The 13,035-nt window shown below is 40.9% G+C and overlaps 1 protein-coding gene across 9 annotated transcripts in view; it reads right to left on the bottom strand.

Annotated features, from left to right (window-relative positions):
* NEK4 (NIMA related kinase 4) overlaps positions 1-12,200 on the bottom strand; it is a 40,552-nt gene extending 28,352 nt beyond the window's left edge. For 3 of the 9 annotated variants that reach the window (XM_084633371.1, XM_084633366.1, XM_084633368.1), the window contains exons 1-6: positions 9,415-9,681; positions 7,854-8,051; positions 6,359-6,466; positions 4,904-5,058; positions 1,508-1,649; positions 94-513 (exon numbers count right to left, since the gene is read on the bottom strand). In XM_084633371.1, coding sequence (XP_084489497.1) covers positions 94-513; positions 1,508-1,649; positions 4,904-5,058; positions 6,359-6,466; positions 7,854-8,051; positions 9,415-9,528 — 1,137 coding nt within the window. In that variant the 5' untranslated portion in view covers positions 9,529-9,681. Of the gene's footprint in view, positions 1-93; positions 514-1,507; positions 1,650-4,903; positions 5,059-6,358; positions 6,467-7,853; positions 8,052-9,414; positions 9,682-9,958; positions 10,108-10,594; positions 10,619-11,962 lie in introns of those variants that run through there. The other 6 variants (XM_084633369.1, XR_014712333.1, XM_084633367.1 and 3 more) reach the window with 6 other exon arrangements.
* Between the last annotated feature and the right edge of the window lie 835 nt (positions 12,201-13,035).

Raw genomic sequence — 13,035 nt, 5'->3', positions numbered from 1 at the left:
TTTGAAAGGTAACATTTGTTCAGCTTTGTTCTTTCTATAAACCATCTACTAGTTCAACCTTCTACCAAGCACATTTAAGAGTTAAATAATTACCTGGTCATCATTTTGCTTTTGGCCCTTTGAGACAGGCTGCAGGAGTTTCAAAGTGTCATCTCCTTCATCTGAGACAACAGCAGCAAACTGCTTAGAATCCACAATTTCAGTTCTAGAAACTTGCTTTGAGTTTTGCTGTAGTCTATCTTCCTTAGTCTGTGGGCCATTAGATGTTATTTTAGATTCTACTTCACTAGGAATGCTTAAGCACCTTGCTTTGTTATCCTGTAGTAAGTGATCACTTTTAGAGTTCCTCCTTTCAGACAGTAAAATATCAATATTCACTTTGCTAATTGTTGCTATGGAAACTCCTGTGCTGTTCTTCTCATTCTTGTTTGCATTTTTTTCAGGCTCAGCTGCTGGTTTCTCTGAGGGATGAATTTCAAAAGTTTTATCTTTGATTAAATGTTTTTCTTCATTCTGTAATTAAAAAAGCAGAAGTGGAATTAGCCTCTGACGAATATTTTAGAAGCTCAAAGAAGTCACTTGCATACCAGACAGTACATAAAGTGATAATGAAACAAAATCATAATCAAGTACTATTTGGAAGCATCGATAAGGGATAACACAAAGGTTTCAGAGTAGCAGCCATGTTAGTCTGTATTCGCAAAAAGAAAAGGAGTACTAGTGGCACCTTAGAGACTACCAATTGGATATAACAAAGACTCTCATAAGCTATAAAGTCTGATGAGAAGCTTGGGACTTCAGATGTCAACACAGCCTATTCCATAAGCAATGCACCCACCTTGCCCCTATGACCACAAGTGATAAACGGGCTCTCCAAAATGTATTAAGCCACATGTTTAAGGCTTCAATATTAAAAACTAACATCAACTGGCAAACAGTGCAGAAAATGAACAGCGGGCAAGTGATTAATCTTTGTGACTTGATCTATTTGGATTACTGTAAAGTATTCACCTCTGGTAACAAGCAATTTTCCTCAAACATATAATCATTTTCCAGTCACAAGCTGCAGCAAATATTTTCACTGTCAACATTTGCCTGTCATTAAACATTTGCATTTCAGTTAGTCCAGTGACTTCAGATACTCTACTGGGTATACAGTGTCACAGCATTTACATGATTGTGCCATATGCAAAAGTTTATGCAACTGTATGGTTAAAAAAAAAATCCACATAACAGCTTCACAGAATAAGGATTAGGTATAATGTTTCATGAGTATTTTTCAGTAAAGATCAGTGCAATTAGTTTTACTAATCCGTGGCTATTTTAGCTCCAACTGTAGATGAATACAGCTCCTTTCCCCCTTTATATGTTGTTTACACAGTTTTATTGAATACAAATATATTAGGAAATCACAAAGCATTTCAAAATATATTTTTATATCTTGTCACTGAATATTTACACAAATAATTTAAAAAAACAATGTATCCTTTGGAAAAAAGTAACTTACGGCACTTTCTCTCCTGGCTTGCTCAGAGGGATGTTTTTTGGGTGTGATGTTTCCATTATTAGATCGAGTCTTCACTGAGATCACAGAAGCAGCACTTCTGGGTACAGAATCAGATATTTTCTGATGATTTTTGGCTGTTTTTCTTTAAAGAAAATGACAACAACAAAAAAAGGACAAAGAATAAGATGTTTGTGGTTTAGACTACCTTATTAAATAGATGCCATCCATCTACAGAAGATGCCATCCATCTACCCTTTTACATTTGTAGAAAATATTTTAAATTTCCACTAATTACAGAGTTTCTATCTGAAGTGCTAAACACTGGGCTTGATTTTCTCTGCTTTGTATCTTGTATAGCAGTGATCTCCAACCTTTTTATGCAGAAGATCAGTTTTTGATTTAAGTGTGACCCAGGAGCTACCCCGCCCCTTCCCTGAGGCCCCGCCTCGCTCACTCCATCCCCCCCACCCCCCCATCGCTTGCTCTCCCCCACCCTCACTCACTTTCACCAGGCTGGGGCAGGAGGTTGGGGTTCGGGAGGGGGTGCGGGCTCTGGGCTGGGGCCCGAGGGGTTCAGAGAGTGGGATGGGGCTCCAGGCTGAGCCTGGGGCAGGGGTGCGGGAGGAGGCTCAGGGCGTAGTCTCTGGGAGGGTGCTCAGGGCAAGGGCTTCTGGGTGCAGGAGGGAGTTCGGAGTGTGGGCTCCTGCAAGACAGCACCTACCTCGGTCGGCTCCCGGATGGCAGTGCAGCAGGGCTAAGGCAGGCTCCCTGCCTGCCCTGGCCCCATGCCACTCCCAGAAGTGACCAGCACACCCCTGCAGCCCTTGGGTGGGAAGGGCAGGGGTCCCCGTGCACTGTTCCTGCCCACAAGCACCACCCCTGCAGCTCCCATTGTCTGCAGTTCTCCATTCCCAGCCAATGGGAGTTGTAGGGGAGATGTTTGCAGGCAGGAGCAGCGCACGGAGACCCCTGCCCCCACCCCTTGCCCCGGCTGCTTCCAGGAGTGGCATGGGGCTGGGGCAGGCAGGGAGCCTGCCTTAGCCCTGCTGCACTTCCGGACTTTTAGCAGCTGGACATCGCAATAGACTGTCAGAGGCTATAGGATCGACCAGTTGATCACGATCTACTGGTTGGTGACCACTGTTGTAGAGTCATTTTCAGCTGTGCAGAGTTAGAATGTTAGTGGTACTTTGCACTGATTTGGTAGTAATTTATATCCACTTTGCATAGGTGTAAGTGACTGCACAGTGTACAACCAAGACAATAAGGCTCATCCATTTGGGGAAAAATATTTGACAATTAAGTTTATTGCCAATAGGTCTCAAAAACTGGGAGTAATGAAGTAGTTAACCAAATCTGATGACAAAATTTTATATTCAACTTTTTTGTTGAACATCAAGTTAAAAACAAGCAAATAGCAAAAGGAACTTGTCTTTTGGTGATTTCAAATATGATGAAGCGACCTTAACACAGACTGATAAGGAAACGCAAGTGACAATATATATTTCCTATCCATATTTCGGATTTATTGTCCGTCTTTATCTCACTTTTCTATTTGGTGCAAGCACGATCACAGATTTACCATAGAACTTGGAATTTGCACAGAGTTTATTAACCAGATGATTTGTAATTTTCTCAAATGTCACAGAATCGTTTCTAATTTTTACCACTATCTCCTCTCAACTTGTGAGCTCACTCTGGTCTGTGTACGCTGGAATGGTCAGCAGGAAAGAAGCAGTCCTGTTTTTGTTTTATTTAAATATGAGATACATGAACTGGGATAAACGCAGTGACTGGGGAGAGTGCGTCTCTCATTATTCAACATCCTCCCTCCCATAATCCAAGATTTTTCCTCCCCCTTTCATTGTCTCGCACTGAACGAAGAGCAGCCTCCACAGGGTCTCGCATGTCCCAATCTGAAAGCTACTTCCCCCTCTTCTTAAGCGACCATGATGCTCTTCCTCCAGCCAGAAAGAAGAGTAAAGAGACCCTTCAGAACAGATCCTATAGATGTGTCTATACTGCAGTTAAAAACCCACTGCTGGCCCATCTCAGCTGACTCGGGTTCGTGGGGCATGGGGTACAGGGCTGTCAAATTGCATTGTGTATGTTTGGGCTCAGGCTGGAGCCCAAGATCTGGGACCTTTGAGGGGGAGGGTCCCAGAGCCCAGGCTCCAGCCTGAGCCCAAACATACACAAAAATTCTACAGTCCTGCACAGCCCAGTGAGGTCAAGTCAGCTGACATGGGCCAGCTGCAGGTGTTGAACTGCCGTGTAGACATACCCAAATTCTACTCTGTGCATTGGTGGAAAGGTAGTGCTCATGCAGCTATCTTCCTTTCATCCGACAGTCCAAGTGTATCACAGCTGCAAGAGACTTCAACCTTATTAGTGCTGAGAGTCTCAAGATTACTACCTAAACCAGGTCTTCTCCATTGCTTCAGCCAAGCTACCTTCGATTTTTAGTTTTATCAAATTGAGGATTACAATGGGATTCTCCGGTTGTCAATTAAAAAAAGAACAACCTCCGATTTTCTAAATAAGATGGTTAATCAGGGAACAATCTATGTGGCAGATCACTTTAAAATTCTGTATGCCCACAATACTTTGCTCCTTTATAGCACTTGCCTTTTGAGGATCTAATTGTTTTAAAATATTAATTAATCCTTACAACTTTTCTGTTAAGTAGGTCAATATTACCATGACCATTTTACAGATGGGGAATACTGTCAGTCAGACAGGTTAATCAACTTGCCTAAGGAGCCTCAGTTCCAGAGCTATGAAGAAAACCTGGGGTGTCCCATACTCTAATAAGTAATCTATCCTCCCATCTTTCACAAGTTATAATATACTAAAAATCAACAGTGGACATGAACCAAACAATGTGGCATGTTTTTCCCAAATAATGGATACATTAAGAATAAGGTTTTTAGTTTTTCTATAAAATTAAACACCGATTCATTGCAGTTTATTACTAAGTGCTCCTAATTAGGGCAGCCAAATACAACTTCTAACATTTAATCAGGTAAGACTTTTCTGTCTGGCTGGTTTCAAATACTTGAAGTGGACAAACAATAGGAGGATTTACTTTCTGAAGGTAATATGCAATCCCAAATTTAAATCCACTTTCCTTCTACATAGGCCTAATGTAACTAATTTCCATCCTCTCTTAGTTGTCTCTCCTGTAATAGTTCTCAAATAATTCCTTCCCTCAACAATCTCAAAAGATCCTTTCTGCCCCATACCCTGCAGTTACACACAGCAAAACTAACTTCAACATCCTGCTCCGAAATCTGGCAAAACTTGTAAAACAGTGATTACAACATTATGCTCAACAATCTGTTATGCAAACCAATAGTTTTATATAGAACTATTAATAAAATAAATATATCTTACGCCTTTGTGGCTTCCAAAAACAGAGAGATTTGATGCTTGATATATGGTTGCCTTAGTATGCTTTTCACATTGGGTCTTTCTTCAGGCTTTTTGCTAAGCATAGTTCTTATTAGTTCTGCCAGTTGTGGACTGTAATCCTTTGGCATCGGTGGCAGCTGTAATTGTATTGAAAGGATACATTTGATTATGGGAATGAATGGATTGCTAATTTTCATAACAGGAAGCTAATTGTTTTGATGACTACATCAATGTACAGCAAACAAAAAACATTAACCCATTTGCCTGCAGGAATTGCTGCATTATTTGAGCATTAGGGCTCTGATTCAGCTAGGTACTTAAACACATCCCTAACTTTAAGTACAGTAGTCCCACTGACGTCAATAGGACAGCTCACATACTTAAAGTTAGCGAAGTGCTTAAGTATCTTACTGAACAGAGGCTTGTGTAAAGTTTAATGAAAGAACTCTATACAATTTTTTTTCTTAATGAACAGCTAACCACAAAATATGGCCAATATACAGAAAAGATTGCATATAAAAAAAATGAATTCCCTGGTAAGCTGGATTCAGAAATTTTAAAGCAAGGTATTCAAAGCTGGTCAGTTGTGCTTTGTAAGATTTGCAAATGAAAATCTAGTCACAGAGAATCTTCAGTTTATTTAAAACATTTTTGATACAGCTGAAGATCAGGATTTAAATTTGTTTTATAACATGCCAAACCAAATCAGGAATTAATTTATAACATGCCAAACCAAATCAGGACCCCTCAGGTGGTCATGAGGTTATTACAGGGGGGGGGGGGTCGTGAGCTGTCAGCCTCCACCTCAAACTTCGCTTTGCCTCCAGCATTTATAAGGACGCTAAAAAAAATAAAAAAGTGTTCTTAATTTATAACAGGAGTGGGTCTCACATAGCAAGCCTCTGAGTGCAAGGGGTCACCAGCTCAAAAGGTTTGAGAACCATTGTGCTAAAGTAATCCAGCTGTATATGTCAAACAAGAAAACACCGTGATATGATTCTTCGCATAATGTTAAAAGTGGAAACTTTATACTCGAAAGTGTTGAAGTGACTTACTTCCTCCAATCTACTAGCTGCACAAGGTGAACAACAAAATTCTAGTGATACCTTAAAAAGAAACTACTTTCTCGATCTGCCATTACCTCAGTAGGTACCCACATCTCACACGAAACATTAGAATGGACAGGATGATGCAGTTTTCTCATCACACATGTGGAAAAAAAATTATACTAACCCCACAAATGAGAGTTGAAATTCTTACTTTTGATTGAAAACAGTTATCTCAAGTTCCCGACACAAGAGTGGACTACAGGTCTGAATATACAAATTTTGCATTTAAAAACCATGATTCAGTATCCACATCAGAAGGATCTTCTTACTGTAGCATATTTCCAAAATGTTTTCACTGAACCAAAAACAACTTTAGATCAGTTTTTACCTTTCCTTCAATAATTCGATAAACTAAAGAGTTCATGTCTTTAGCGTTGAAGGCATGTTTCAGTGTGGCCATTTCATAAACACAACAGCCCAAAGCCCAAACATCAGACTGTGAAAAGAAAACCAGAAAAATCAGCATAAGCGCTTCAGATGCAATACTGAAAATTTATTTTTAAAAAGTAGATAATATGCTCCTGAACAGCCCATTAGGAACAGAATGTTATGCTGAGTTGGCAGCCACTATAGTTAAGATCACAACCAAATTCCATTATAAACTTTTGGTTGCGGACTCAGGTAACGAAACTGGTTTGAACTGAGTATGGCCATGTTTACTCTGAAGGGTAAGAAGAATTTTTCTGCAAAGCGTGAAGAGAGTCGGTCTGTTTTTGAGTTACAGATCATTAAAAAATTATCCTGATTTCAAATATTGGTTTGTCTCTAACATTTCTTTGAGTTCCTTTAGCTTCAAAGAGTTCTGAAACTAATTCTTTCTTCAGACTTCCCATATAATTACATCTCACTGAAATCTCAGGCATAAACTATCTGCAAATAATATAGATTGCAATTAAGCAAAGTTATGTCCATAATGTTTAAGTCCCAATCCTGTACTGTGAACTATACATGCAGATTACTGCGCCCACGTAGAACTCCAGACTTTCAATGGAGCTCCGAGCAGCGTAGCAGCACATCAACATGAATCATGAGCTTCGTAATGTATGTGAGGGAGAGAAAACATTTTACCCACTGGTGGCCAGATGCAGCTTGGAGAAAACTAGAAGTCTTTCTATATTTATAGTAACAGAAGTTTTTCCTTAGTTCATGTTTTTGGTACATGTGGCCGACAGCTGCAATTTAATTAACGAAGGGGCATACTCGTGTTTTTTTAAATACGTAATGCAATATTTCACATGTACATTTATTTAAAAGACTGTATAAGCTATGCGTATATTTGAATATTGATCTACCTTCCCTTACATGTTTATCTCCATACTCGTAAATGCTTATTAGGTTTTTTTGGTTTGTTTTCTTATTACATATATAATAGCAATTTTAAAGATAAAGCCTGTCACAATTATCTTAGGCTTCATATGCCAGTGTCCTATCATACAACAAAGGTTTTTCTTTGAACTGGAATTCTAACTTACACGGACACAGTCGATTGACAAAACCTGGTCCTAACAAATTAACACATGTTGACAATTCACACACACTAAAGAAAAACTAATTTCCTTTAAGATAACTTTTTATGATTAATTTTTTCCCCTGTTGGTAATAGTAAAAAAGGCAGCAAAAGTTAATCAGTAGTCCCCAAAAAGTGCTTTTTACAGAGGCATTACTTTCATAACACACAAGATTGTAGTGCTCTATGGTTAATAGGCAAGTCAACAAAATAACTCGCATTACTCTTCTAGATAATTTATAAACTTCTCAGAGTTTAAGGCTCCCTTAAATCAACTAACATAATTGGGGCCAATATTTGCATCAATATACTTTACCTTGTAGTTGTAAGGTTTGTTGGAGAACAATTCAGGACTCATATAATAAGGTGTGCCAATGAGAGTACTGGCCATATCATACTGATTTTCTAACACTCTGGCTATTCCCAGATCTCCCACTTTGATAATATTTGTCCTTGTCAGGAAAACATTTTGAGTTTTGAGATCTCTGTGTAGAATGTGTTTTTCATGTAAATACTGAAAAATAAAGTATTTCAAGCAAGTTAAACAGTTAATTTGTTCTTTTCCTCTGACCAGAGTCAAAAAAGAAAAAAGTACAAATGCAACAAAACTACACATCACTATACAAGAGATGAATTACAGTTAATAATCACACTAATCTGTTCATGTCAACATATGTATATACACAACGTCGTTATTTCTTTAGTTTAATGTGCCTATATAGAAGCAAAACGTGCAAAATTGAGGCTGAAGCTCAGTCCTTAACTCACTCTCCATTGTGTCTTCATATTGCAATTGATTTCTGATCCAATCCTACAGTCCTAGTAAGGAATTTTGTCTGAATTAAGGACTTTCAGAAGTCAGTGGGAATTTTGCCTGAGTAAGAACTGCAGGATTAGGCCTATGATGAGCAAGATCAGATGCTGTTGTGGACATTTGCATTCCTAGCCACAACAAACAAATGTAGGAATGGCCCGATATTCGGTCTTCCAATAATAGCCAATGGCAAATGCTTCAAAAGGGAATGACAAGAAGAGGGCAACCATCAAGTGTTCCACCCTGTCACCTAGTCCCAGCATCTGGCAGTCAGAGGCTTAGGGATATCCAGAGCATGGGTTGCATTCCTGACTATCTTGGCTAATAGCCATTGGTGGACCTATCCTCCAGGAACTTATCCAACTCTTTTTTAAATCCAGTTACAGTTTTTGCTTTCACAATATCCCCTAATGACAAGTTCCACTGGCAAGTTAAAAATAGAATTTTCAATCCAACATCCTAGTTTCCTCACTATTGTCTTTAAAACAAACCTTACTGTAATGAATTTTTTGTGATTTGATTTCCTTTCATTTTTAAAATGTAACAGACTGAAGCAGCTTCCACTAGAAATTAGGAGTTAATGGTCTGGAAATTTTCACTTAAAAAAATTAATTTAATTACAGGAGCAAAATACTTCTGCAAGTTTTTTTGTGCAAACACTTGTTGGTTAAAATTAGTTTTTAAGATGTTATCAATAAGTTTCAGCACAGAGAAAATTTGTATAATTGAGTTGCAAACCCGTGGAAACAGAGGGTTACGAATAACAGAAACAGCCCCTTAACTAGAACAAAACTTGCTTATATTCAGAACTTTATAGTTATGGGCTACAATGAAAATTAACTGCCAACCATCATGTCACATTGTCTACAATATTGAAATGATGGAAGTAAAGCATACAACAGCAACTCTTTTTCTACATGGCTACCTTAGGTTGACATTGATAATCTGTAAGCAAAGTTAACACACCAAAACTGAAATTAAGGGATTTTTTTAATGGAAAGCAAGCAAAAACAGACCTATTTCTTTTAAAACGAAGAGGTTATATGTTAAAGTATATTAATACCTGCAATGCCATGGCAATCTGGACAAACCATTCCACCACCTGATTCTCTGGCAAAGGTTTACCTCTCTGCTCTTTAAGTTTATGATACAGGTCCCCTCCTTCACAGAAGCCCATGACAATATATAACAGGCCATCTTCCCCCTCCCAGGACTCCCTATAGGTGACTATGTTGGGGTGTTTCAGCTGAGACAACAACTGGGCTTCTTGTTCTGCTGCTTTCCTCTCTCGGCTGGATGCATGTTTAAGGTTTAGCTTTTTGATGACATACTGGGGGGGGGGGGAAGAGGGGGAAAAAAAAAGATTTGTTATGAAAACATCCAATCTACTATTGAAACACTGGCAAATTCTAAAAATCTATAAAACAATGTTTTAAAATACAGAGTTACATTTAACAGTGTCCATGTTGTTGTAAGAATGGAACAAATATGGCTTCCCATCACGAACGCACAAAACTGAAATTTAAAACTTTACATATATTATAATTTTAAATCTAAATGCCACCATTTGTATTCTCTTCAGGTAGGTATTTAACTGGTATCCTTGCCATTTGCCTTCTTGACCATCCTTAATGTCTATCCTAGTGCTCATCTGCAATAGTCATCATGCCATGTGCAAATTAGAGGGCTAGTAAATAAGGTATTGAAAATTTTGAAGGAGAGTAAAAATTGATCAGATCTTCCCTTTTGCTCTTTCCTATAATACAAGAACAAGACACAAAGAAATTAAAAGCAGGTGCAGTTAAAACAAAAGGTAATAATACTTCATTTCACAGAGTGGTGCCCTTGGACAACTTAGCATGTAGTGTTGTGCAAAGAGATCAAAAGTCCAAATCAGCCTGTTACATAAAATTGCCTTTAAAATTTGCTTACTTTCATAAGCAAACTATGGTACAAACTGTACTGTTTACATTAAAAAGAATCATGATAAGGGCTCAAGGCTCCTGCTAAAGTCAACGGTTAACATGACAATGAACTGAAAGATTCTACAAGTAAAGGGAAATGTTTGTAGTAGGAGTAACTGCAACATATTCCGATTGGTTAATTTTAATAGGATGAGGATGCTACCCCTTCTTGGACATTATTTATCCAGGAGTCACTAAAGAGGGTCAGTGGGGTGTATGGAAGGGAAGAAGCAAGCTTTACCCAGATGGCTACCACCTCCACAGTCTCCAGAGACCCACCATGAAACCATTGGGCCTTTGCTGTCTTGATCCTCAAAGATATCCTGACCAGACAAAAAAGGGAACCAGACACCACCACCTCCATCAGCTTCAGCTAAATCCTGAATGTAACATGGGACGTGACCCTTAGATTCCTCCCTCATGTTGTTTTCCTTCCGCACTTTATTTCTTCCATTTTCTTCTAAGCCTGCTAAGACACCATTCACAATGCTGTTGTGACTCTGACAAGAGGGGCACGCTAAAACAATGCCTTAAAAGCAATGACTTAAACTTTGCCACTGTTGAATGTGCCAGGTCTTGTAGTGGCAGATATAACCATATACTGTGCCTATGTTTCTCTAGCAATGAGGCAGCAAGTGAAAGTCAGCACCAGAGACAGAAAAATGCATTTTCTATCTTTGTAATTCTTCTCCCCCTTTTGAGTGTTTGTCCTAAAGGATCAGATTAAAATATCTCAAAACCTTCCATTTTAACTCCAAAAGGGTAGTTAATACCATCCAAAAGACTATCAACGCAGGGTTTTTTCCCCCCTTAATGAAAGCCTCTATACAGCTAAAAGAAAAGGAAATTGTTAAAATGAAAACACAATTCTTTACATTTTGAATTTTTAAACTTATCTTTTTCTATTTAATAAAACTTTAAAAATGTTATGATGGCATTAAACCAACACCTATTTAAAATGATACCCCAGACCACACTTAACTGTGTAACATTTTAACATAGTGAACAAGGGTTTTATCAACATTTTCTCCTTTGTTTGAATCAAGATAGCCCTTTTCCAAAAAAATTGTAACCAATTTGTATAATCCCAGAGATCAGCACTAAACACCATGGCTGGACAATTTTGTGACTGATATCTCAGAACGTATTACAAAAAGGTTAAGGATAATAAAATCTCCATGCTTCAGAGCATAAATTCTCGCAAGGGTCAGGAAGGAATGGCCCCTTGCAATGCACAGCAGCCTAAATGAGATCACAGAATCAGGTATTGTCCACACTTGGAGGCAGAGCTGGACCAAGAGGAGAAAGGACGGTCTTGCGGTCAAAGAACTGGCTAAGAACACAAACCAACCACTCCCCTTGGAGCGCAGGGGGATGGGAAGGGGGAGCCAGACTTCCCTGTACCCTAACCCTCCTCCTCACACCATTCTCCAAAGGCCCGCGGGGGGGCGGGGGGCGGTGTGGTGTAAAATCGGGACACCGCTTCCCCAGATCGCCCCACAGGACAGGGAGAGAAACAGACTCCGCTTCCCCAGAACCCCCACTCCTCTCACCGGGCTCCGGGACTGAGGAGGGAGTCGGAGCCGCCGCAGGCCTCGGGTCTGAAAGGGGAGGTCGGAGCCCTCCCGCGGCCAGTTCCCCGGTTACCTGTCTGTTGTCCTGCCGGTGCCGCACCAGGCTCACCTCCCCGTAGCTGCCCTTGCCCACGGCCCGCAGGAAGAAGTAGGCGGCCAGGGGCATCCTCCCCACCTCCGGCGGCCCCTCAGCGCTCGGGGGCCGGAGCCGCTTAGCTGCCCAGGCGCCTTACGAACGTTACTGCGGCTGCCATAGAGATCCCCATGGGCCTCCCTCGACCATAGAAAAAAAATCGCACGTAAACACAAGCCCGCCTTCCTCTCTATGGTACAACTCTTCACGTCAATGCTATCGCCATCTTGGATGTGGGCAACCTCCCTCAGTCACCTAAGCAGCCATTACAGATGTGGGCGTCCTCCCCGGCGGCCATCTTGGATATAGGGTTCCTGCTAACCTAAGCAGCCATCTTGGAATTTGAAAATTAATGCCCCCAGTATTGGTGCTAGCAGCTAGTGTCTCTACAGTGGACCTGCCTGATGTGGCCCATACCACAGGTCTCCTGCCCAAATGAGAGGCTGCTCTGATTGTCTTCTGGCCTGGAGCCAAAACTTTTCACCTGAGTGGCACAAATGGAGAGCAGCAGCATGTGCTTCCCTACTCACCCTCTCAGGGCAGCTGACTTATCCAGTGACAGCAGGCCCAGCATGCACCACTCCATCACAAACCAAGCAGTGCGAAAACCCTAGCTGCGGCCCACCTAGAAGTCAGATCTCAGCATGCACCACTCCACCTCAGGCCTACACTGATGCAGTCCATCTAGGGGACAGGTCCCAGCATGCAATGGTCCACTTCAAGCTCACAATGGTGCAGTCCACATAGGGGACAGGTCTCACCTGCAGCATTCCACCTCAATCCTAGCAGGGTTGCAGCCTACCTAGGAGATGTATGTCAGGTACCAGCTTGTTGGAGACACTGGGGCATGGCCACTAGGTAACTTGAGGGGATGGAAGACCACGAGTGTCGATGAAGCCCCTCGCACTAGGCCCAGGTGTCCTTGTCCCCCCCCCCCCCCCCCCCGCCTGGAGGCACTCGCAGCAGCTCTGCGTACTAGGCCCAAGTGTCCTTGGCCCCCCCGCCTGGAGGCA

Source organism: Lepidochelys olivacea (genome assembly GCF_965140295.1).
Source record: "Lepidochelys olivacea isolate rLepOli2 genome assembly, chromosome: 7".
Classification (NCBI taxonomy): domain Eukaryota; kingdom Metazoa; phylum Chordata; order Testudines; family Cheloniidae; genus Lepidochelys; species Lepidochelys olivacea.
The sequence above is the reverse complement of the archived record's forward strand: the minus strand, read 5'-3'. Positions and strand labels throughout refer to the sequence as shown.